The sequence below is a fragment of the Cyanistes caeruleus genome, chromosome 21, assembly GCF_971803275.1.
Source record: "Cyanistes caeruleus chromosome 21, bCyaCae1.hap1.1, whole genome shotgun sequence".
In the NCBI taxonomy this organism is placed as follows: Eukaryota; Metazoa; Chordata; class Aves; order Passeriformes; family Paridae; genus Cyanistes; species Cyanistes caeruleus.
Window position 1 is genome coordinate 9,230,693 of NC_141721.1, and position 24,958 is coordinate 9,255,650.

At 45.2% G+C, this 24,958-nt stretch overlaps 2 protein-coding genes across 13 annotated transcripts in view; one reads left to right on the forward strand and one right to left on the reverse strand.

Moving 5' to 3' along the window:
• Positions 1–4,003, forward strand: part of KSR1 (kinase suppressor of ras 1) — a 51,101-nt gene extending 47,098 nt beyond the window's left edge. For 9 of the 11 annotated variants that reach the window (XM_086859354.1, XM_086859356.1, XM_086859349.1 and 6 more), the window contains one exon: positions 1,589–4,003. In XM_086859354.1, the coding sequence (XP_086715480.1) occupies positions 1,589–1,667 (79 nt within the window). In that variant the 3' untranslated portion in view covers positions 1,668–4,003. Of the gene's footprint in view, positions 1–147 lie in introns of all 11 variants that reach the window. The other 2 variants (XM_086859351.1, XM_086859352.1) reach the window with 1 other exon arrangement.
• A 2,349-nt stretch (positions 4,004–6,352) lies between these two features.
• Positions 6,353–24,958, reverse strand: part of NOS2 (nitric oxide synthase 2) — a 33,651-nt gene continuing 15,045 nt past the window's right edge. The window contains exons 4-30 of one of the 2 annotated variants that reach the window (XM_023939419.2): positions 24,288–24,369; positions 22,861–23,036; positions 22,065–22,164; positions 21,370–21,492; positions 21,131–21,279; positions 19,541–19,703; positions 19,076–19,167; positions 18,564–18,705; positions 18,025–18,164; positions 17,307–17,481; positions 16,867–16,968; positions 16,091–16,285; positions 15,669–15,751; positions 15,209–15,353; positions 14,874–14,978; positions 14,657–14,706; positions 14,394–14,568; positions 13,783–13,915; positions 13,317–13,395; positions 12,706–12,884; positions 11,917–12,080; positions 10,100–10,310; positions 9,687–9,774; positions 9,097–9,218; positions 8,701–8,849; positions 7,827–8,021; positions 6,353–7,153 (exon numbers count right to left, since the gene is read on the reverse strand). In XM_023939419.2, coding sequence (XP_023795187.2) covers positions 7,073–7,153; positions 7,827–8,021; positions 8,701–8,849; positions 9,097–9,218; positions 9,687–9,774; positions 10,100–10,310; positions 11,917–12,080; positions 12,706–12,884; positions 13,317–13,395; positions 13,783–13,915; positions 14,394–14,568; positions 14,657–14,706; positions 14,874–14,978; positions 15,209–15,353; positions 15,669–15,751; positions 16,091–16,285; positions 16,867–16,968; positions 17,307–17,481; positions 18,025–18,164; positions 18,564–18,705; positions 19,076–19,167; positions 19,541–19,703; positions 21,131–21,279; positions 21,370–21,492; positions 22,065–22,164; positions 22,861–22,967 — 3,447 coding nt within the window. In that variant the 5' untranslated portion in view covers positions 22,968–23,036; positions 24,288–24,369 and the 3' untranslated portion in view covers positions 6,353–7,072. The remainder of the gene's footprint in view (positions 7,154–7,826; positions 8,022–8,700; positions 8,850–9,096; positions 9,219–9,686; positions 9,775–10,099; positions 10,311–11,916; positions 12,081–12,705; positions 12,885–13,316; positions 13,396–13,782; positions 13,916–14,393; positions 14,569–14,656; positions 14,707–14,873; positions 14,979–15,208; positions 15,354–15,668; positions 15,752–16,090; positions 16,286–16,866; positions 16,969–17,306; positions 17,482–18,024; positions 18,165–18,563; positions 18,706–19,075; positions 19,168–19,540; positions 19,704–21,130; positions 21,280–21,369; positions 21,493–22,064; positions 22,165–22,860; positions 23,037–24,287; positions 24,370–24,958) is intronic. The other variant, XM_086859506.1, reaches the window with a different exon arrangement.

Consider the following 24,958-nt stretch of genomic DNA (forward strand, 5'->3'; position numbering starts at 1 on the left):
CACCCAGATCCTTTCACACACTGCACTAACCCCTGCCGCAGCCTGGTCAAAGCTTGTACAGTGTGTAGTTCTCAAGGGCTTGCTGTAAATAACTGAAAACTAACTCTCATGGTGTCTTTTTCCCTCCCCTCCCATATTTCTTTGTAGGTTGTAGCTACTGGTGCAATAACGGGCTCCACCTTGCATGCTTCCATGTGTCGTATCCTAACCGGCAACTTGGACAATCACCTTCCATTAAAAAAGCAAAAACAAACCACGAAATTAACCCATGGACATAATCAACACTTTATCTGAGTTCTCTCTGCCTTTTGCTTGGTGTGGGCTGTAGCTTCAATAACCACTCCTGTCTGCGAGATCTTCCCACCTAACACCGGCCTCCTCTGCCTCTGGAGCACTCCAGCAGCTGTGGCTCCTCCTGGCAAGGGCGCAGGGACCTGCTCTGACTGACCAGGTGCACACCCCAGGCAGGGCCGGGTGTCCTGCCCACAGCTCAGGGCTGTCCCCAAACTGCTGCGCCTCATGCGAGTCCCGCGAGGCCCCCGAGCCCCTCTGGGGCGGTGGCCTTACTGCTGGAGCTCTGTGGCTGCAGGTGACAGGGACATGGGCACAGCGCTTGCAAAGCAGCAGGAGCTGAGGTCAGGCTCTCCCTCAGGCCCAGAGCCAGCACTGGAGCCAGGGTCACTTTTGTCAGGCCAGTTCTTGAGTGGAAAGAAGGATGGTCCTTGCTCACCTTGGAGCAGCTGCGGGTCCTTTGCCTGCTGAGAACCAGGCCAGGGCAGTGTCCAGAGCAGGCCCACGTGGGTCAGCAGGGACCAGCTCCAAGGCCGAGTAAAAGAGGAGGAAAGCGAAAGCACCTTCAGTTCCTCCCCGTGCAGATGCAGTGCTTGCAGTGTTAAAGTTTGCTTCTGTTTACATCCCTGATCAGGACTCAGTGTTGGGCCTTGGCAGTCACAGCTAGCACAGCAAACATGTGCCTTCTAGAAAAGGTCTTTTTTCACTGGTTTGGAGGGGAGAGGACAGGGACAGAGGACAACACACACCAAGGGGGTTTCTGCTGTCTGGGGACAAGCTCCCACATCCATTCCCTGAGCCTGCTCAGGAAAGCTCTGAGCTGAAAGTGCTTCTGGCTCTGCCAGCAGTGTGAGAGCAAGGAGAGAAACACCTTTATGTGTTTGTAGAGCCTGGGGAGGAGCAAATGGGTTTGGGTGTGTTCTGTTGGCGTTTCTTTACATATTCATGTACCTTGTCAAAGCTCCCCTTTCTTTCAGTTTTCCCTTCACTTCAAGGGAAGCAAGTGCCCACTGAAAACCAGTGTCAGGCTTCTATCCACAGTAGAGACCTGGGAAAACTTCCTGCTCCTTCCCCTTGGGCAAATCAGATTGCGCAGCTTCTTCCCACTGATGGGGTTTGCTTGAAAAACTTCATGTGTTTGCAGCTGAATTACTTGAACATCTCTTGGGTGATCTGGAGTGATACGAGAGCAGAACCGAACTCATTTTGGCTCCAGTGGCAGGGTGGTAGCTTTCTGAGATGAATCATCAGTAACTGTTTCCCCCTCCCTTCTCCTCTCCCTCCCCACTCTTCGCAGCATTAACAGTAGCAAAGTTGTCCTCCGTTTTGAAAGATTGGGCTTGGGAATCCTGGAACCGAGTAACCCAAAGCTCTAGCCCGGTGTCATTGTGCCCGTGCTGGCTGCCTGCTCCCACACAGCACCAGAAACCCTCCCTGGCTCCTCCACGCCGAGGCTGGTGCAGCCCCGCTGAAGACCATCAGCTCAGCCCCGTGTCCTGCCTGAGCACCAGCAGTTATTTAAACAATGTTTACATGATACTTTTGTGTGAACTATATTTTTTTAAACATAATAAACAGTGAATCGAGTTGAACTACAGCCATTCTCAAATACTGCTGAAAAAGAGAAGAGCTATTCCTGGTTCCTCCTTGTGTCCATGGTCAGTAGGAGCCACTCTCTGCCTTCAGAGCAGGGCCCCAGCAGCGGCACCGCAGTGATGTGGCTTCTGCGAGCTCTTTGCCTTCCAGAGGTCACTTCTCTCCTGCAGGTAGAGCCCAGCCTGCTGCACTGGGGCTTGCCCAGACCACTCATTGATTCAGCAGGGCTGCTCCAGCTCTGCACCACCCTGAATTCAGCTCCACCAGAACAGAGCTGCTGCAGGTGGTGTCTGGCTCCCAGGTAATGACTCAAGTGCTCTTCTCCACAGAACTCACGCTACAACCTGCTCCTTCTCATACAATCCCAGAATTAAGAATTGCTGGCCTTAAAAAATAAACTCATGACTTGTTGCAGCTTTGCACAGGGAACAAATTCTTCTTTTGAAGTTCAGGCACAATTCTGAGTGTGGGGAAAGGCAAGAGTGACAGGACAAGGGAAGAGCTGTCCCTAAATAATGCATTAACTGAGGCCTTGATACACAGAGCTTCAGAGCCCCTGCACACACACACAGAGTGTTCCCACTGCCTGCAACTGGCCGGCCACATTTCAGCTTGCAAGTTGTTTGAGAAACTTAGGACTAAAGCAGTTGCTTTGAGGAAGAAAATCTTGTAACCAAGAGGGCAATATCTGGGCCTGGAGGTTCTGCCTGACCACAGCTCAAACTTGTTTCAGAGGTTAGTTTTAAAGCTAAAACCCATCCCTTCCTCCAGTGCGGTGTGGAGGGGACAGCCAGTGACCACACTGAGGTGACAGGTGCATCATCCCCCTTGGAGATCAATTGCAGGCCCTGCTAGCAGAGGCTCCCCTTTCCCCACCATCATCCCCGAGGCTCAGGGGGGGAGCTCCCAGATCCTCTGTGAGCAGGCAAAGCACCAGCCCTCAGTTTGGCTGCCTGGTGCTAAGCAGCACAAAACATGAGTTCTGTTGGGCAGAGAGCCTCAGTCCTGTGTGCAAGTCAGTTGTAGCTTCTTAAAAGTGCTGATAAAGACTTTTTAAATGTGTCTCAGATCTAAAAGAGAAATGAGTTTGGCATGGCCAGGCGCTGCAGAGCTGTCCTGATCCCGTCCCCCTCAGGCTCTGCTGTTCTCACTAACGGTGTGTCAGCAGCCTGAAGCAGAAGCTGTTTTCCCCCAAGTGCTGCTTAATTAAGAGCAGCACAACACAAACCCAAAGCAGGGAAAAAAAGGTGCTGCCCCTCAGCTGGAGCCCTGCGTGAGCTTCCTGCCTTAGGGAGGGCAGGGCAGGAGCCGCTGCCGGCTGCAGACCGGCCTTGGCTCAGTCTATGTCGAGGGCAGCAGCGGCCTCGGGGTGCTCCTCGCACAGTTTTGGGGTGCATTAAGCAGGCCCTGAGAGCTGGGACAGGCAGCAGGTCCCGTGTGGGACCAGAGGCCCGGCTGTGCACAGGCCCTGGCTCCTTGCAGCCCCAGACGGTGCCCTTCTGTTCCTGCGGGGCAGGTCAGGCCCTGGCTGTGCAGCCCCGAGCACGGGGATGTGCCCACGGGCCTGCTCTGGTCCCGGCTCTTTCACAGCCTCCCCCTAACGGGAACATGGGGATCCAGCCTGACCTGGCTGCTGCTGGGACAGCCTCAAAGCTCCTCCTCTGCCCCAGTGCGGGCTCCTTTTAGCTCTGGTCAGCTCTGGGGCTCTGGGGCAGAGCTGTGGGGGCATCAAGCTGTCCCAGTCCCGCACACCAAGCGACAGCCCTGGCCCGTGTTTGTGTCACACGTCCTGGTGGAGCTGTCAATGTGACAATGCTGTGCAATGCTGCTACAGGAGCCACGTGTCAGTAGTGAATGTAAATGGTCGTAACATGGTGAACATGGACACGTTTTCTTTTCAAATGTGATGTAAACTTTGTACAGTATAAATTTTTTTTTATATTTTCTATGAACTGAGTGTCTTCCAGAATTGCTATTAAATTAATTACAAATTGTTAGAATTAATATCAGTTTCTGTATTAGTTTATTCAACCAGGAAAAAAAAATGCACTCTATGCTACTGGAATTCTGGATATGTAGGAATCTTTTCAGTAAATAAATCTTTGGTGCAGATAAAGCAGGTGTTACTGAGTCCTGGTTTGACTTTCCTCTCCCACTGACTGGTAGCCACAGACCCCGAGCACAGCAGCTCCTCCACCCCCTCTGCCCCCTGCCCTTCCCCTGTGGGACACCAGGTGATCTCCCCCTGCACAAGTCCATTGCCATTGACAAAGTTTTCCCTCCTGGATCTGACGAGTCCCGTTATGAGGTGGGTAATGAAGCCACCATGGAGTTTTCTCGAAGCACTGAGCTGTTTAAGAAGCTGCTTCCCTCCCCAGTGGGGCACTTGGGGCCGTTCCGGGACTCCCAGCGAATTCTCCATCCTTTGCACAAGGTCCTGCCACCACCTCCCACCTGCAGAGTGGGTCAGAGCTCCACAGACAGACCCTGCTCTCCACTCTGGGAGTGCCATTATGGGGCGTTAATTAATCCCAGGAAGGTTTTGCTGCTGCCAGCAGCTTTGTGCTGGGAATAACGGCAGCTTTGTGCTGTCCTGCCGGGAACCAGCATCATAAAAGCAAAGTTTTACATCTCATCCATCTTATCTACATCTCACACGCAAACAATAAAAAAGTTAAGATAAGCTGAGCTTTGTTGTCTTTCATAAAGAATAAGAAATAACAAATATAATTCTCAATTATACTGGAAGGGCAGAAGTGTTTGATATAACAAACCAACCACACAAATTCTAGTCCCCAAAGCACAAAGGCTCTGCCCCAGCTGTGACTGGAGCAGTTTGATGTTCCCCTGCCCAGAGTTGTACCCCAGAACTTCCCTGGGCTGCCCGAGGCACCAACACTGGGGTCCCTCTGCCCTGGGAGAGCCGCAGCAAACACGAACAGGAGCAGGCAGCACACACATCCCACCGGAGACAAAGCACAAAGGGAGCACTTCCAGCCCCAGCCAGCTGCACCACAACACTCAGCAGCATCTAAACCCCCCCCACCAGACAGGGACATTTCACCAGCCCAGCTGGGTGCTCAACAGCAAAACATCCCAGAGCAGCCACAGAAATGTGGATTCACTCAGAGGAGGCACCAAATAACTCACAAAGCACAGCTCAGGCTACAAATTAACTGACTGGAACAGGATCTAGGAGAGCTGGATACACCATATCTGGCTTCATCCTCAGAGATCAGCCTGCTCCTCCCAGACAAAGCAGCAGCTCCAGCCCTGGCTCCCAGTGGGTTACTGGGGCAGGCAGAACCCCTCTGCACATGGCCAATACAACACAGTATTACACCAAGGAGAAGAAAAAGCCTTTCACCTACCTGTCCTCACTGTCTCCAAGGCCAAGAGCTCAGCAGCCTTGCACATCACCCCAGTACAAGCAGCAGCTACCAGGCCCTGCCCCACAGCCCTTTGCTGTCCCTTGTGAGCCCCAGGGGTTCCTTGTGAGCCTTGAGCATCCCTCATCCCCCCACCCCTGCCTGGCTCCAACAGCCCCCAGGTTTCCTGCATTTCCCCGATGCAGGGCCTGACCTTCTGTCACCTTCACGTTCCATTGCTTTTTTCTTCAGTTAATAATGTTATGAAAATCAGGCTCAAAGTATATTCCAATGTGAGACTGCTCCCCAAAGCTCAGGGATGCACCCGCTGCCAGCAGTGTGCCTGAGCTGCCAGCCCAGGACCCTCCCAGTTGCCCCAGTTCAGCCCAGCACTAAGCTTTACCAGCACCCAAAACCAGGTACAGAACCAGGCTAAGAGCAAGGTCTGTTTGCACCTCAGTGCTCAGGCACACAGCCTGTTCTGGATGTTGGATTCCCTTAAAGCCATATAAATTCGGCTTAAGTGTCAATGAAATAAGCCACTAATTGCTCAGAAAGTGTTAATCTGTAACTCCCAGTCCAGTCCCAACCCAGCCAGATGCACAAGCACCTCAGTAACCCAGCCAGTTCCAGTTCCTGTGGCTAAGGTTGTCCTGAAGCATGTGTAAAACACACTGTCCACACATGGCACTGCTGACTTTTGAGTCTCAACTCTGCCTTCATCAGATTCCAGCTCCTGGAGACACAGGATGATGGGAAAATATCACCTTAAGCTTTTTTAATATGCTCATATAGCCTTGGTAATTTCAGAGAAGGAACTAGTTCTGCTGTAACTGCAAGGCCTAGAAAGAGCCCAAGTCCCAACACAATGAGGGCAGTTTCGAGCCAGTCTCACTCCCTGGTGCAAACTCACACTTGCCTGGCAATAACAAAAAGGCAAAACTGATCATAGACAGACTGTAACTCCTGGAGATGTCCTCAGCTCAGGGAGGAGGGAGCACAAACCCACCCCTCAGGACAACCTGAGAGCTGGCTTAGTTACCTCTGCCTTTGCAGGCTGGAGCCAAGAGCAAGAAGAGGTTCACTGATCCACACACTTTGTCTCAGTATAAAGGCAGATTTTATTACAAACAAATCAAGTAAACCGGAGCATAGAATTCAAATGTACAAAGTGCTTTTGAATTTTTAGAACCTTCCTGCTACAAGCTCTGTAACAACAGCTGAGGTTCATGTACCTGAGTCCCACAAAGCAGAATTCACCACTGCTACCTGCTGAGCAGATACATCTGAGGTGGATGCAGCAGGTGTTGCCACTTGGGGACCAGTACATTATTATCCCATTTGCAAACATTGCTCCAGATCCAAGCACCTGGCCAGACAGCTCCCAGCAACATAACCATCCATTCACTTGCTTTCAAGTGAAGATAATATGCAAGTAAACCAATCTGATATAAATAAGGCCACAAAGATTAACAGTACATTTTAAAAAAAGATTTCAGCCCTAGTTAACTTAGTACAAAACTCTACATTTTCCTTGTATGTACAAAAACCACCAGATTTATACTAGCATAGATGGTATTAAAAAATAATTTGCACCTTCACTATTAAGATAATGTATTAAAAGCATGTCAGAATAAATAGCAACGGAAGTTAAATTTAATATTTTACTTAATTAAGACTGAGGTTTAAGAGTGAAATCCTACAATCCTATACACATTCATGATTGAACAAGTATAAGAAGGAGGATTTGACTCTTTGTTTTTTGAAAATAACAACAAATGTGCAAATGTTGTCTAAAACACAAGTGGATTTGGTCTTCAGCTGCTGGGTTGCAAAGCTCTTTTGACTTCATGTGGGAACACAGCCCCAAATATATCTTCATGGTATCGCTTTTGGCTCTGCAAAAAGAAAGGACACCCAAGAGATGAATGAAATGCTGCCAGCTACTCCTTATCCATTTGTTCAGTAAATCAAAGGCCTTTTGCATTTGTAGCACTGGTTCTGTGACTGTGGACTTTTGTTACTGCCAGTGAAAAGGAGCTCCCTGAACCCCAGGGACAAACGCACCAGGGTGAGTTCTGATAACAAGAGGGTCTTAAAAAGCAGTAGTCCCAGGCACTGGGTCCTTAGTGATGGACCCATGAAATTCCTGAACTCACTTGTCCTCTCTGGATACAATAAAACCTCAAGCTCCCGATGTTCCCAACACCTCGCAAAGCAGATCCCCAGGATCCCCGCGTGGCAGGGCAGGGCAGGGCAGGGCAGGGCAGGGCAGGGCGGGGCGGGGCGGGGCGGGGCGGGGCGGGGCGGGGCGGGGCGGGGCGGGGCAGGGCGGGGCGGGGCGGGGCGGGGCGGGGCGGGGCGGGGCGGGGCGGGGCGGGGCGGGGCGGGGCGGGGCGGGGCGGGGCGGGGCAGCCCTTCTGTTGCCCCGGCCGAGCAGGAGCTGTGCTGGCAGTGCCGGGGGACCAAGCCGCTGCTCAGAGCTCTGTCCTGCGCGGCAGCCACAGGAGCCGAGCCTGGCTCTGCAGCCCCCTGTGCTGGAGGGAGTGGCCCGCGATGAGAGAGAGCTACCTTGAGCTGCTGGAAGTACTCGTTTGCCTGCTGCTGGCTGAGGCGCAGGGCCCGGGCGAGCAGCGCCTGCAGCGCCCGCGCCACGTCCCGCGCCATGCGCACGTCCCCGCACACGTAGATGTGGCCCTGCTGCACCTGCAGCACCTCGCACACGCGGGCCTCCAGCTGCCTCTGCAGGATGTCCTGCACATACACCTGGGAAACACAAAAAACAGCTTTCTGAAATGCTGCTTTGGTTGTTGGCTCTTCTGAATCCACCGTGGGGCTGTGCACTGAGGCTCTGAGTGCCCCGTCTGTTCCAGCTCTGTCCTGCACCACAGCAAAAGTGAAAAATGTCTTCAGGCTGCCCTTTACAAGCCCCAGAGGTGGAAGCTGGGCCTGTCTCTTGATCAAACTCGCACAGACAAAAACCCTTCTGTCTGCCAAACTCTCCTAACTGCCAGGAGAGCTAAGAAGAGGGTAACTTCTGTGCTATTGTTTTGTCAAGATTCTTCTGTGCAAAATTAATTTCCATGGTTACTGTGTCATTGAAATGGGGACAAATGACCAGAGCCAACTCATTTCTAACTCATGGGCTAATCAAATCTCGCAAAATACAAGGTTTCTGAAAATGTCCCAGTTCTAGTTTCAAAGGCAGTTTGCACTGGACGTGCCTCTGTATGGCAGTAAGGGGTTTATAGCACATTTATAGCAACTTATAGCACAGCTTGCTTGTGCTCGAGTGCACAGGGAAATTTTCCTTCATTTGAAGGAGCTCAAACCTGCTCACAATAAACTGAAGCAAAATGCTACGATTTTTTAAAGAACAGAGCCCAGATCTCGAGGGATGATTCTGGAGGAGTTAACCCTTAAAGAACAAAGGAACCAGCCTTACTTTGTCTTGGCCAGGCAGTCTAGAGTAAGCTGTGTAGACATCTCTCAGGACTCCCTTCCTCTTCATTTCCTCAGTTTCCTCTCTGTAGATGTGATCCACGTCTGGCTGCCGGCAGCCGAACAGCAGCGTCATGTCCCCTCCCCTGAGCCCTGGAAGCATTTGGACAGGGACTGAGCACCTGGGCACTCGCTGACACACGGGGCTGGCACCAGGCTGTGCCTACGGGACAGCCTCTGGGGGTGGATTGGCTGTGCCAGTGCAGTGCCCGATTAGCCCGGGAGTGCCAGTCCCTGCAGGGACTCCTGGCTGACATTTGTGGGTGTCTCTGCCCGCAGAGCCCTTGTCTGCAGCAGCGGGGGTGTCCCTGAGCCAGCCCTGCCCCAGCTCCCCTGGTACCTCTGTGCTCCAGGTCATAGAGGCGCTGCAGCCAGAAGCTCCTGAAGGGAGCGATCCCGGTGCCCGAGCCGATCAGAATGCAGGGCCTGGCGGGCTCCTCCGGCAGGTGGAAGTCATTAGCACTAAAAGTCAAGAATATGTTAATTAGGTAACAGGTTTCTGACTGAAATTCACGTTCAGTTGCCTGAATGACTCTGAGCAGCACAGCCCAGGTCCCCAGTCTGAAATAGGGCTGAACTGAGTGCCCCTTGTTCCCTCCCCTTTCCTTACTCTGCAGTGGAGAAGCTGACAGTGGGGATGGGGGTCAGAGGAATAGAATTACTTCAGAATTTTCTAATGATTTGTGATTTTACTAAATACTATTTTATTTTACTATGTTTATTTTACTAAATGCTATTTTTATTTTACTATGTAAGGTATGGTAAAAGATCTCTTCTCTGGAAGACAGGGAGTTAATTCCCTCTCTTCTCAGACCCAGTTGAAGTTCCAGCTTCAGCTCACCAGTCACTTGAAAATATCGAGCCAAGGAAAAACCACTGAAGAAGCTGAACTAAGAACTGCTCTTATTTGGGTTGTTTAATTTCCTTTACCTGCGGATGAAGCAGGGAACAGTTTCATTGAGCTCTATTGTGTTCAGCCATGTGCTGCAGACTCCATGGTGCAAAGGCCCTTTGCCATCTAAAAGCAGAGCAAGGCAGAACACCTGTCAGCACCGAAAAGCCTTCTGTTCTTAAAAAAGCAGTTTATACTTAAAATTTTAGCATAAATGTATGTCTAGTAATGATTTATAAAAGATGGATACACTGATGATGGTCCAGGATTTTAGCAAATCTTGGCCCAGTATGGAGACCTGCCCTGCAGGTACTATTCTGTAGGTATGACAACACAAATTTTTTATTACAGATATGCTTCGTGCTGCATGGCAGAAAGTTTTTTTCCCTGAACCATAACGTAGCCTAAATATCATTTAATTAAGAGAGAGATGAAAACAACAGCTCATTACCTCTTGTCCTGTAGTTTACAACTGCAACTGTCAGATGAATCTCTCTGGCTGTCATGTCACAGGATGAGCTGACAGAATAGTACCTGGGCTTCAGAAATGGCAGCTGAGTCAGCAGGAAAGCTGTGGAGATCTCAGCAGAGGGGAATTCCTCCAGGACCTCCAGGATGTTCGGGCTGTTGTAAAACTTCCATTTATTGTATTCTTCTGTGCTCTAAAAGCCAAACCATCACCACAACAATACAAGGTAATGCTGAGTTCAGGAGAGCAGGCATATTTGAAATGTCACTTATAAATAAGATTCCTGCTGTACATTCAATTAAATATGCAGGTAAATCAACAAAGAGTTTTCAAAACTTTGCCAGGACCAATACTGGGGTTTCCTAAGAAATAATTTAACTTTGAACACAGAAGTTCAGAACCCCTACTACAATGTTCTCAGACACCTGCTCTCTCAGTGAGGATGCAGAAATGGAAGTAGAGCCTGTTTCTCAGCTCCCTGTTGTGGCACAGCCATGAAATTGTGTAGTGCCAGGTCCTGACCTCCCCCGGGCCTCCCTTGTTGGAGTCTGAGACACAGAGTGTGTGCCCTTGTTTCTGATGCTTAGCTCTGAGATGCAGAAAAACACTGAATTTCATACAGTATGAAATTCATGAGCATGCTTTCATGGTGATACATGAAAACAACTGTTAAAGTTAGATACAAAAGCTAAAAGTGTGAGTGGATTAGAGAGTTTTCTTAAGTCACTGGATGAAAAAGTTAAAATTTAGAGTTTAAAATAGTTTAGAAAGCAGAAGACAAGATGGAGGATTTAGATTGTTGTTTCTTTTCCTTCTTTTTTCTCCATGTTCTTCTAGAAGAAACCTCTTCTTCTAGAGGTTTTTGGGTAATAGTAAGTGATTGGTTAGAAAATGCCACAGTGCAGCACACAGGTATTGGGTCATTAAGAAAAATAATATACATCTCTATTTTTAATTGGATAAGAATAAGTATAAAGATAAAAGAATTGTGTAGTTCAGGGCCATTTTGTGCTTTCAAAGCCAAAGTGAGCCACAAAGTGAGCTACAAGGCCATTCTATACCACCAGAAAGAAATGAACCAGGTTGCAGTGAATTGAACTTGTGCAGGTAGTCTGGAGGGACCTGACAAGTTTTGTGATAACATCCTAATAAACACGAGAAACAAGATCCTAACAGGCTTTGGAGTTTTTGTCCTGACCCAGAGGACTGTGATAAACAGGATTCCCTGTGAGGGAATATCCCCAATATCCCAATTTCTCAGAGGAGACTGAGAAATCCAGGAGTGAAAAAAAAGTACAGAAGAAGTGCAACAGAATCAGAAAGAGAAAAAAGAAACAGAGAAAGAATTTTTTTTAAAAAGTTACATCCCTGAAGCTGGTAGGAGTAGCCATCACTTACCACACCTGTGAGTCATTTCTTAAAGCCACATCCCTCTGACCCTCAGGGTAGCAAATTCTCTGACATAAACATTTACCAGCTGCCCTGCAGCTCCTCCACATGCAAAGTGTAAGGTCTTTAAGGGTGTCTCATCAGAAAACACTGTGTGGCAAGAGAATCAGGCAGGCAAATGACCCACCCAGAACCACACAGGAAAAACCACATCTTGGTTCCCACACCCAAGATGAGCCTCAAGACCCCTCTTCCTCTGACTGTGGTTGGCTTTCTAAGACCACAGAATATGTAACAGAAACATAAAAAAACATCACTACAAAAGTTCTTAAGCTTCTGCTACAGAGCCAAAGGGCATCAGAGGGCTTAGTGCACAGTTCTGCAAACACACCTCCAGCCCTAAGGCTCACCTGACACAACACCTCCAGCCTTTGCTTGTCTCCTTCTGCTGTCACCAGCTGGGAGAGTTTTTTTAGCAGTTGTTGGGAGGGTGGAGTAGTAATATCAAGCAAGTATGTCAAAGCCTCAGGTAGTGTGCAGGCTGGAACCTTTTTATGACTTGTCCAGTATCCACCTGGAAATGAGGGAAAGAAAAGGACACTTAGCAACACACACAGTATTTGAGAGCTGTGAAGATTTGCAAAACTCAGTGTCCTTCAAAATACCCCTTCAGGTGAGGGTGCAGCAGGTCTAGACCACTGGGCCCTCCTGAAAGAGATTACTGTGAGGTTTTGAACATTTTGTAAGGGGAGGATCTGCCACAGAAAATTTCATGACAAAAAAATATCACTTGGAAAGTCACAGTCTTTAATTCGGGGAAACCATCTTTCCATGTTCCAGAATCCTATGATTGTTCCTACTACTACAGGAAAGAAGGGCAGGACATATAGGTCTATTTTAGGACTCTTACATGTAGCAACAATAAGCAAACTGTTGATTAATTTAATGGCAGTCAATGGCCAGTTCAGCAACTGAATTAGTGCCACCTCAGGTACATCTGCAACCCTGAATTCATGGTTTTGCCAGAAAGAGCAAAATGATAACCAAGAATTGTAAGAATAACTAAAAATCAGCAGCAAATCCTATTGAAACTTAAGAAAAGGATCATAGAATCAAATTCAGTCAACAAAAATTCTTATGAATTTTAACAGAATCTATCCAATATCCTCTGTTGTTTTGTCTAAAGAGACCCAACTTACCATCAATGCAGGTTTCAAGCCTGATAGTCTGGTCAGCTGGAGGGGCATCCTTGACACGTGCAATAATGCCATGGACTAACTCTGCCTGGTTGCCTGGGAAAATCCCAATGTGCTCCCCAGGAAGGTAATGCACTTCCTGGTTAGTCTCACAGTGAAGTTTAACCAGAATGGTAACGCGACTGGAAAGCAAAGAAAGAGAAATGAGACAGATCTTGATAACATTGACAGGATTTCCCTTGGATTGCACAGGAAAGGAATAAATCTGCAGTGGCAGCTGGCAAGGACTCCCTTGTGTTCGTTACCAAATACCAGAGCAGCTTAGAGCTTCACAGAGACAAACAAATCAGAGTCCAGGCATGTGAAGTACTTGTATCCAAACAATTTGGGTGCTGAAGTTCTGCCTGGTCTGTCCAATACAGAATAAACACACCTGGAATCAGCCAGTGGAAGTGCAGACTGCACAGCTCACATGCTTCTACTAAGGACAGTACAAAATTCCTTTATATTTTGTAATAACTGCAGGGAGAAGATGTTTATAACCAAGCACTTTAGATGTTTAAGATTTTGGTAAAATGTAGTATTGCAATACTCAAAAGAATGAGGTAGCATACCTGGACTTCAAACTTTGAAGATTCTGCCTGAACTTCAGCTTCATGGGAATTACATCCTTGGCATGAATGCTTGCAAGAGCTGGTGAGAAAAGTGGATATGACTCTTGGTAACTCTGATTAGGTTTGTTTAAAATGTCTTCAATTAATATGCAGAGGAGAACTGAACCATGCTTGCCCTAGAAGGTGACCAACCATCAGTCTGTTGTGTGTGCCCCATTCCCTGACTAAAAGCAGTTCATCTCAGCTTTTGTTCCTCTGGGGCTGTCTAAATGTGGGATAGTTCCAGTGTTATTGTGCTAGAAAAGATAACTTAGACAATGTAAACCAGTGTATTTTTAAATCTGACCTAATGTGCTTCATTATAGGCATTCTACTGTCCAGCAGGGCCAAAAGCTCTTCTGAGAAACCTTCACTGTTCAGCCCCTCTAAAGCAGCAAAGGCAGAGGGAGGAAGGTGGGAGCAATACCTTTAGCGAGGTCCATGGGCTGGGAGTCGTGCACTAGCCTGTAATTAGTAGGGTCCCAGCTTTCCTCAGAGCTGTAGATCTCAGGCAACTGAATACTGTGTCTCCCACGGATGTTAAAAATGTCACAGGCAGTCTAGGTAAAATACCACAAAAATAAAGGCTATGCACAGTAAAAAAAAAAAAAATTAAAAAATTAAAAAAAATATATATATTCTTAGCATAATCCTAATACAGAGGCATCAATTTCACAGACTGCTGGTTTTTAGTGCCTCTTCTGTGTGAGTTCAGTGAGTTCAGTGAGGTTCCACTTCTATAACAGTATAGCTAAAAAAGATCTACTGCAAAAAATTCAGATGTTTGATGCTACTCTTGTTCATACTGAGCATTCCATTATCCAAAAGGGTTAATGCAATTTTGGGTGGATATTAAAAAATAATAGAAAAGGGACCCAGTTCCCACTCCAAGTTAGGCAAGCAGTAGATAAGAGGGGAGTTCCAAATTCAGATATAAATTCAGATGTTTGCTTTCTTTCAATTTCCTTCATTTTTATGAGAACTGAACTCAAATGAATGGATGAATGAGTAGAATAAGAGATGTATTTCTATATTCACCTTGAAAGCACTGATTGCCCAGCTGCGGAAAGCTTCTTCTTGCCCATTGAGTTCATCCCCTTCACCCACTGGAGTGAGCTGGGAAGCCCCGAGTTGGGCCAGTTTTTGGTCAATGGCATGAGCAAAGGCACAGAACTCTGGGTACATGCTGGATCCCAGACCAAACACAGCATATCTGCAGAAGGAGACAAAAAGAAGGTTGCTATGTTATGCTATATGGAGTGCTAAAGGACTCAATTGCATGCAAACCAAAGTATTTTTACCTAATTTTATTTCTCAGCAGTTTCAGTCTGAGCAAGGAGTCCTTCAAGGTCTGCATAAAAATACATAAAATACACTTAAGGATAAAAATACTCTGATTTAAGACAGAATACTCTTATTTGAAATCTGATCCATATCTTACTGAAGAACATGAGATAAATGAAAGGTTTGTCTGGTCTTTGAGCTGAGTCTCATACACACTTCTGAGGTGAACATTACCTTTCCGTTACCTGGAGAATCTCCATTTCCAAAAGTGCTAGTAACCACTAAAAGAAGTGTTTCTTTTTCCAGGTCACAAATATTGTACTCATCCATGCACAGAATCTGGAAGGAATAAAGCTCATGAGACATTGCTCACAGCCATAAGAACTAGCCTTAGATATCTCAGATGACTGCTGACCAAACTTACATGGCATTATGCCAAATGAATACAAAATCAAAATTATAGTCCAACTTGTATTTACAGAACTTTGAAAACACAGGTTTGGAGAAGGGAAAAGCCTGCAGAAGCCAAACTCCTGTCTCCAGAGGCGTGGCTGATTTGTACTGCTCACCTTAGTGCTGAAGGCACAGCTGAACAGGCTGCACAGGTTATTGGCGAGCGTCTCTGACTTGCCCGTCTCTGTGGCATAGATCACAGTGACCTTGGCCCTCGTGGCCACTGCTCCTTGCATAAGTGAGGATGCAAAGAGCACAGCCCTGGGGAAGGAACAGTCACACACAACTTTTAATGGAGCTACAGTAATTCAGACTGATTCACAAATAAGCTAGGAAAGACTGAGCTTGAGAATGGCTTCTCTCTGGAAGATGGTTCAGAAGCAACACACTGTCTGTAGACGGCCCTAAGCAAGAACCTTAGACAGGAATGTTTCCTCAGGGTGGACAGGTAAGGCTGTGATTCAAATCACTCAAGTGGTCTGTACTGTAATAATTGTTTTTAAAGAAGTACAGCAGAAATATTATAAGAATAGAATAGTTGGACAAAGAATGAAGAATCTTATTTGAACAACTTACTTTGCCAAGATGCTAAACCTTATTTCTTTTTTCCTTGGCCTGCGGGCCTCATCATGCCACACATGTGTTTTCCATGCATCCACCTTTAAAAAGAAAGTTATGCTTTAAGTAAGGAATGCAAAATAGTAAATAAACAATTTGTGTATCTTTAAGGGGCCAGATCAGAATCTGTATATACAACCCACTGAGTAAAAATATGGGATCAGTCTCTGCTGCATTAAACTGTATTTCAATTAAAGCCAGAGAATTCAACAGAACTAACAACACCTCCCACATCAAATAGCTCCTGTCTGCTCCTTCTGAATCCGTCTAGTGAACTTCCATGAACTAGGGCTTGGCACCCAGACTCCCTCAGGTCCTGTATCACATCTGTACCACTCAGGTTGTTTGCTAGAGTCGGTTTTTCTTTTGATGATGTGTACCTGGTAGTAATAGAAGGGAGTGAGGACATAGTTCAGCATCTCTTGGTGGAACACAGGGGTTATGCTGCCTGACATGGGAGGCACAATCCACACCCAGTCTGCCGGGCAGCCACCCCGCACACGGTACTCGCTCTGCATGTACTTCAGGAAGGACTCGGAGGCCGAGTGGTGATCCATGATGGTTACATTCTGTTTCTAGAACAACAGCAAAGAGAAAAACATGCATTAAAAACCCTATTCTGCTCGTCTACCTGGTGTAGCTAAAGTAATCCTCTTGCTTTGGTCAATATTTCAAGAACTTTACTCAGAGTAAAGGGAGTATTTATGGGAAATAAATACTATCAGCAATTACTCTAAAGATACAGAGTGAGGTGCGGGCCTTTGATTAAGAAATCTTAGATCTTTTCTTTAACATCAGCATTTTACCTCTGCAGCACTGGGAGTGCATGCTGCAAAGCCTCTGACTCACTTTTACCCACTTTTCATGTTGTCATGATATGTTAAACTGGAATTGAAAATAAAATGTATTAATCCAATGGCTTTACATAGGTTTTGAAATGTGTTAAAAGGATGAAAAATCTTGCCCTTTAACTGCCTTTTTGCATTTTTCTCTTCCTTCTGCCTTTACCTGTGAGGAAATATGGATTCTTGTACTTTCTCAGGTGTAAATCAAGAATAACTCTAGTGGAATCATAATGTCATCTCCACTGAGTGAGAGGAAAAAGGGACCGTGAGTATTCAGTGTCTCTCCAGATGCCATTCCAGGTTCCATTTACCTGGAAGCTGTGAAGCACAGCCACATTGATCTCTACAACAGCTCGGTCCTTCCATAATGATGAGAGTTTGTTTGTTTCCAGTCCCATTCTCCTCCCCACCTCCTACATGTGGAAAAGATAGAGAAAAGAGAAAAGCAAATGTACGATATGGAACTTAGACCCCCTGATTTCTCAACCTCATCAACTTTGTAATAGGAAGAAGTCGTGTAGAAGGGAAAAGAGTCAGAATCATGCTGGGGAAAGTGATGGCAACAGAAACCTGAGATTAAAGGTAAACTGGAATTTTGGAGCTCTGGTTCTTGAGGATGTTCCAGCTTCATAAGGCAGGGAGTGGTTCTCTCCCATCCCAGTGAATACTGATAGTGTCTCTTTTCCAAAACTGTTCCTGCACTGAGTTCCCTCCCTTTGCAGCCCAGCCCAGCTCCCCTCCAGTAGGTCACCTTCAGGATGTTGTAGCGCTGAGCGTCACAGAAGTCCCGCACTCCAATCTCTGTCCCCATGTACCAGCCATTGAAGGGACAGGCGGTGAACTCCAGCCCTCCCACCTCCAGCAGCATGCTGGCCACAGCAGGCAGTGCATACCACTTCAGGTCCAGCTCCCTAAACCACTCGTACCTGCCAAACAAGAGTTATTATTTGTGTGTTTTCCTCGAAAAACAGAAAAGCCCAGGAAGATAAAGAGTACCAATTCTACGAGGAGCCCCTGCACCAGGGTCTGCAGAAACTCAGAGCAGTTTTCAGTGCAGAATTTGGAAATCACCAGCTACACCAGCTACAGGAACTGCAGAACCATATTACAGAGTTCTGCAATCTGCAGGCCAGTTCCAAAGCAAACAAGAAGGAAAAAAAATGAGAGAAAGGCAATAAACACTGTTATGAGTGCAGTGGTACATGTGCATTACACTGGCATAAAAAATTAGAATTTTTAAAATTCTGAATATAATTGAAATGTAGATTGGGAAAGTTTTCCAACAAAACTGTAATTTGCTTCCTTAATTTAAATCTCATTTCATTGTTCTAACTGGCATTTTATCTCTCAGGATGATTTACCATCATTTCATCCTGACAAAGAACTCACAAAACAATTGCCACAGGCGCAGCCCAATAACCTGCCAAGGCAGAGGCAAAAATGCAATTTTCTAAATCTTGTGTGCTTACTTTGGATGCTCCATTGGCACTTGGAGGACAATTTCTGGAGGTAATTCAAATATTTCTGGGTCTTGGCCATTTGCTTGGAGAACAAGTGGAAGTACATCAAAGCGGCCATATTTCGGCTTCCACCCAAGCTTGGTGCACAACTGCGAATACAGAAAGCACATTTTCTGTGTTCTTTTCAGGTTTCCCCTCCGGATCTGAAGACAAAAGAATTTTAACCCCCTGAAACCTGCTGAGGTAAATTCTAAGTAAAAAATGTCCTCTTTGCCATTCCAACAGTGTTGAGTCACGCTGATGAAGTACTGATTGTGTCCCTGGTCATGTCTCCTGACAGTATTAGTTCACCCTGTCTGAGATGGAGGGCAGCACTTCGATATGAGGACTGTAGGAGATTATTGTTCCAGCCTGCACCTACAACCTGTGGGGCAGAACATCCCATCCTCACCTCTCTACCACTCTGCATAAACATGTGAGGAAGGAGCCCCAGGGAGGGGGGTTAGCCAAGAGGGGAAGCAGCTGTGGCCGTGAGTTTGGAGCTGTACCTGAGTGAACTCCACAGTGGCAGGGTCTCCAAGGACAGAGCCATCTGGCATTTGGTAGCCAGCGTAGCGGATCAGCTGGCTGTTCCACACACGGAAATCGTGCTGCCCATCCGTCCTCTGCGGGAACACCGTGATGGCTGACCTGCCCGGACAGAGAGCACGCCTTACAAACATATCCTCACTATTCACACGGAAATTGCTACCAACAGAAAATGTTTTACATTTCTAAAATGAACATCAGTAGAAATAAAATCATTCATCCTCTTTGCCCACCTCCCCAAATCTTCAAATCATCTCTTTTCCCCGGGAATTGCAAAAGGTTTTGTAACATCAGCCATGACAGTTACACATTTTCAAGATGGTTGAGGGAACACATGACAGGAAATCACAAGTACCAGGAAAATTAAAAGCAGAGACAAGTTGTCAAAGTGTTTAGATAGACCATTTCAAGTGTTTTTGATGTCAGATCTGGATATGATTTTTGTTGTTTAAAATTAAAATTAGAGACCTACCTTATATTACCATTATTTGTGGCATACTGAATATGACGACAGATATGTTCAAACATTTCCTTGGCTGTTTTACAGTCCCGTGCATCAAGCACCTGTGTGTTTCCAACAGAAATGTAAAGAAGAAGACTAATTTTGAAACAGTAATCCAAAGCTGTTATTTTTCCTATTCACTTAAGGAATGGAAAGATTGTGGCTCCACTAGGAAAGGTTCATTTTTATAATTCTTATATGCATAATTTTCACCCATAACAATCCACCAAGGACCAAAACATGCACCTGGTTCCATGACACACCTGGTTCTTACACTGCTACACATTTTCATTCAGCCATGAAGCAGAGGACTACAAAGAAGCCAATCTCCTGATATGGACAGGAGGGAATCCTCCTGATTTGAAACAGTGACATTCTTCTGAGTCACAGCAGAGGACTGTTTGGCTACAGCTTAATTGGACATCCACAGCTCACCTGCAGATTGGACCACTGGATTCTTCCAATGCACCTGGGCGCGTTCCTCCAGGCCTGCTTGGCAGCAAAGATCAGCTCATCCTTTGTCAGGTGGTAGGTTCCTGTTGTTTCTATCTCCTTGGTCACTGTTTCCAGCCGGCCCAGATGCTCTTTGATTTTTGGCCTTTTGAACAGGAAACAGCCATGAAAAGAACAATGAGAATTTCATTCAAAGTGCAGATGTTCTTTTTATGTTTTGGCTTCAGAATTTAAGACTTGTCCTTATGGAGTGCAAGGACAGAGCTTATTGGCCCCATGAAGAAACTAACACACAAGAAATTTAAATATTGACACCACCCTTTCACTACCCAATATATGCATGGATTGGCCACAAGCTATTCTGTGTAAAATTTTTGGTGTAAATTTGGATTTTCTAGATTAATTTGAAAAAAAAATCACAAGGAAATGAAAACCAGGGCACATGTAGGTTGAGAGTGACTGTCCTCTCAAAGTTCCATTGTGCCTACAAGGCCACAGCTCTTCTGAATAAAGTAAGATTTTCATTCCTAAAAGGAAGTGCTGAGCTGCTCCTTTGTCCAGGAAACCAACTCTAAAATTCTTGAGTTTCATAACAGAGAGTGAAGTCAAAACATTAGAAAATATTTATCACAGCAGAGACAAAAATTGTTTTGTTGTCTTACAGACAATGAAAATAGCCTGCACTGTCTGAGAGTTTTCACATTTTCAGCAAGATGAAAGATCAAGGGCAAGCATGTGAGATAGTGTAAATCAGTGTGATCAAACAGCCGTGAGCAGTGACACAGGGATGTGCAAATGCAACAGGCTGGTGAGGACAGCCTGTGTGTAAGACAGGGATTTTCAGAAAGATTCAGAGGGAAGAAAGATTTGCACGGAGTTCAAAGTGTCTAAAGAAGTGGCCATTATGTGGCTGAGTCCCTTTGAAGGTTTGATAATCCTTTTGAATGGGATGAGCAAACACTCAGTTGTTGCTTGAAAGCTTCTGTGGAACTGCACTGCAAGCCCTTGGAAATCAACCAGCTCTTCCAGCATTTTCTGCAACAAGATGCCTCTGCACCATGGCCATTTTTGTGAAAAGACAAACCCCTCTTGGAATGGTCAGTGAGTTTATGTTGCTAGAACAGAGCAAGGGTGAGAAACAACACTGGCCTTCCAATCTATGGCTAAAGCCTTGAGAGGAACACAGAGAAAAAATACTTGGAACAGAACAAACAAAAGGCATTATCCACACTGAGACTCATCTGAGGTTCAGCTAATCTTAAGAAGCTAGAAGGTAATGCTCTGGCAGAGAGTCCTCAATGTTCTGGAATGTAGCACACTCCAAAGGGATGGAGCTGAGGAATGCATGGTCCAGAGTCCTAACCCGTGTTCTCAAGATCTTGGGTTGGAAGATGGAACACATGAAGTGCAATGACAGTTTTATTTAACATTTTTAACAGGCCTTAAATATTCTTGAATGCATGCTATGTAACAGGGTAGTTACCAAGAGATGCGAAGAAACCAAACCCTCCTGGAGGCTCAGAGACAGACAGGTAGGTAGAGGATTTTATAGCAAAAATCAAGTTGACTTACTCTTTAAAGGAACTGTAGTACTGCTTGAGGAAGTCTACTGCCTGAGGTAAAAGATCTTCCAGTGGAACTGGCCCATCTCTGGTACCTCTCACCAGGCCCTTTGGGGTCATGACTGACCCTTGGCAGGCTTTGGTCCGGCAGCTGATAACCTGAAAAACAATACAATGTCAAAAACCAATGTTGCACTCTGTATCTTTTAAAATTTCTGACAACTCCCTGTTCATATTTCCATATTTTACCTCTTTTGCAGTCAGGTGTAATGTGTCAAGAAAGCTGGATCCATTTTCCAAATTTCTTACTTTTACATGTCTTGGACATCCTGATACTTGGTTTGAAACTTTGATGTCATTTGGAGGGAGATTCTGGGCAGAGAACAGATAAAAACGCATACTGTCTTCAGACCTATTGAATATACTTCAGTTTCGTTTTAGATTTAATGTTAACATCAAATATTTCAGATTAAATTCAAGAAACCAGATATAAATGTGATCTGCTCCAACATGATTATTTGACTACAAAACTACAGAGCTAGTCTACAGTTTGATATGAAATGGGGGAAAGAAAGTATTTTTGTACTAATCAAACAGTGTCTGCCACTGCAAATACTTTTATAATTTCAATAAGTCCTCTGAGTATCTCTGAGCACTACAGTCACAGTCTCAGGAAAAAAGTGTACCAATTTCAGAGACAGGACAGGCTTGTTACTAAAGGTCTGAAAAGGTATATAAAAGAATCAGGCATTGCAGTCCCCATGAGGTCACCTTTTCCTTTAAGTCTTATCAATGCTCCATTTTTGTCAGAAAAGAACTTTCTACCCAAAGATGCCCTAGCAGTCCTAACCACAGTCAGACCTCCCAGGATAATGTGGAGCAGTTGTGAGCAGCAAGCACCACTCATGAACTGTTACTATCAAGCAATGATGCTGGGAACAGACCTCTCTTCCCTCACTGGGCTTTGCTGAAGTTACGATAGGCAGCCCCTCCATCTGCTTCTTGCTTGGAGCATGCAATTTGGCATCAGCCTTTTCTGAGCTTCTGCAGAGAGAAAGAGAAGTCAGTACGAGGCAATGTGCTTTATTTCAGGCTTTGCTTTCAGCATCAGTAGCAGATTCTCAGTGCTGTCTCTGGAATATGTACTGAGCCCATAAGCCAGCAGTGGCAGTGGGCAGGATTCAGTAGTAAAGCCACAGTACCAGGGCACTGTGCGCAAGGAAAGGAAGGAAGGCAGGATATGAAACCTGAAATAAGAAACACCCTGAAGACAGAGAAATTTTAAATGCATGTGTCACTTATTTTATACAGTGTTGTGTATGAACTGCACCACAGAACAACTTCACCAACTTAATTGCAGTATAAATAATCATTAAAAAAAAAAAAATTAATATATTTATAAAGTAAAAATATAAATAAATGCTATTTTTATAGCATACACACCTCCTGAGACTTAGAATACCTGAAACCATGATAACACACCAAATAAATTTAAGACTGTGAAAGAGACAGCAAGATGATTTATATGCTCAATGACTGTTTAAGTTTCACACAAGTGTTTAATGTTCATTACCAAGTTACACCACCCAGAGTCCCACAGTTCTTTGGTAAATACCAGTATTTTGGAAACACTTTACAAGTTTCTCCAGGACCCAAACCACTTAATATCTTCCCTTTTCAAATCAAAGATAAACTATGAAACCATTAAAAACCATTAGAAACCATTAAAAAGGATCTTACCCATGGATCTTCCTATTTTTCTCCACGTTGTTGTTGATATCTTTCTCTCTGGGGTACTGGTTCTTGGTGGCATGAGATTTGAACACAAACTGCCATGGGCACAGCATTTTGTATGCTTTTTTTGTGGTTTTACTTCACTGTGCTGAAACCTTGTTTTGTGTGATGTGGGAACACTTCTAAGGACATAAAAAACCCAACAAGGTCAGTTTTTACCCAAGAGGGCAACTCCCTCTAACGTCTCAGAAACTCATCAGCCTAATTGATCTGATCTAACAGATCCTGTGTTAAAATGAAAATTGCTTGATTCTTAGGATAATGATACTAAAACTAATGCTCTGTCAGTACACAGCAGCCATGTACCAACCTAAAATACTGGCAAGAGAATTTCAGAAGACTCCTAGTCGTGTAAAGCAGCAAATATTGGTGTCTGAACAGACCACAAGCTTAGAAAAGGGATGTGAAATGCTGCTGTGTTATAAATGAACCAAAACATTTTGCAGTGTATCCACTTGCTAGAGATAAACAGGATTCTGAGAGGCTGAAGTCTGTGGTTTCTAAGATGTGTAGCACTTTTTCATAGCATTTACATAAGAGTGTACAAAGTTTATGCTATTCACTTTAACATACATTTTCTGCTCATTTCTGAACATAAGATGGATTTTATGCTAGGGAAACTGTGACAGAAGAGAAAGATCAAGCCAGTAAATTGCAGGGTTAGAGAGAATCAGCCCCAGCGTTTGAATCTGGTTCATAAAAGAAATGAAAACCTGGTATTTCCAAAGGTAGAAAATAGACATTGTCACATATTCCTGATGTAAATTATGTCTTATTTTGATACTTATGTTGCTTTTACAGTAGAAGTTAAATTTATGCTGGGCTCTGAAGATACTGTCTGTTGTAAAGTCACACAAAAAGAGAAATCCATTCAACTGTCTGTGCAGAAACTGCAAGGTGTTAGGATTGATTGCTACTCTAGGTGATAGAAATAATGTGTAATAAGCATTTGTCTACAGTTATGAAATAGGAAAAAAATCTAAAGTACTATTCTGCAATAAAAAAATCTGTGATGTGCCTATACAATTTTGTGAAATAGAGGGGTAAAAGAGAGAAGAAATGGAGAGGAAGGAAGTGGCAGCAGGCAGACAGGCAAGAAAGAAAGAAAAGAAAGAAAAGAAAGAAAAGAAAGAAAGAAAGAAAGAAAGAAAGAAAGAAAGAAAGAAAGAAAGAAAGAAAGAAAGAAAGAAAGAAAGAAAGAAAGAAAGAAAGAAAGAACAATAATACATAGGGAAAAAAGGAGGACAAATAGGACAAAAAGGAAAAAAATGAGGAAAATGAGGAAAAATATGAAAAATAATAACAGGGAAAAAGAATTATAATAATAAAAAGAAAAAAAAAAAAAGAAGAAAAAGCAAAGAGAGCAGACTCACATTTCCCTTCAGTGGCACTCAGAGCAAGAAGCTCCTTGGTGTCCTGCACCGCGGTGTTCTGTGGTAGCACTGACAGTATTACCTGTTACATGCACAAACCTTTAAATCAGCAGAAAGGAGGAACAAAGTTTTCACAACGACTGGACAGCTTGGAACTAGAGCAGAAGACTGAGTCAGACACTTTGCTCCTAATATAGAACAAAAAGATACAATTTGCCATATAATTACTTTACCTGTGAGCTGCAGTAAATGACAGAATGAATAGCTGGACACGGTGCTTCTCACTGTGCTTTTGTGAGAGGTGTCCCAACCCTGCCAGGAGAGACTCCTCTCTGTAAAAGTTTCTTGCCTTTCACCTCTCAGGCTCTGTATTCCTCCCGGGAGGCAAAAGCCTTTTATAGTGCAGGACCATGTATGCAAAATAGCTCTGAGCAAAGCTGGACATAAGGTAGCGAAACCAGGGGGATTCCCCTGGTTCTGTATTGCTTGGAGAAGTGGAGGGTGTGTGGCTGCTGCACGAGCAGCATTACATAACCTGTGTGAGGGAGGGAGGCAGATCCTGATGCTGTCAGCATCCCTTCCTTCCCTGGCGTGCTGCAGCCTTGACTCCTGCTTGTGCTTCTGGAAAGGGCAGGTGTTTGCAGCCTTGCACACAGTGTTAAAATTAAAAG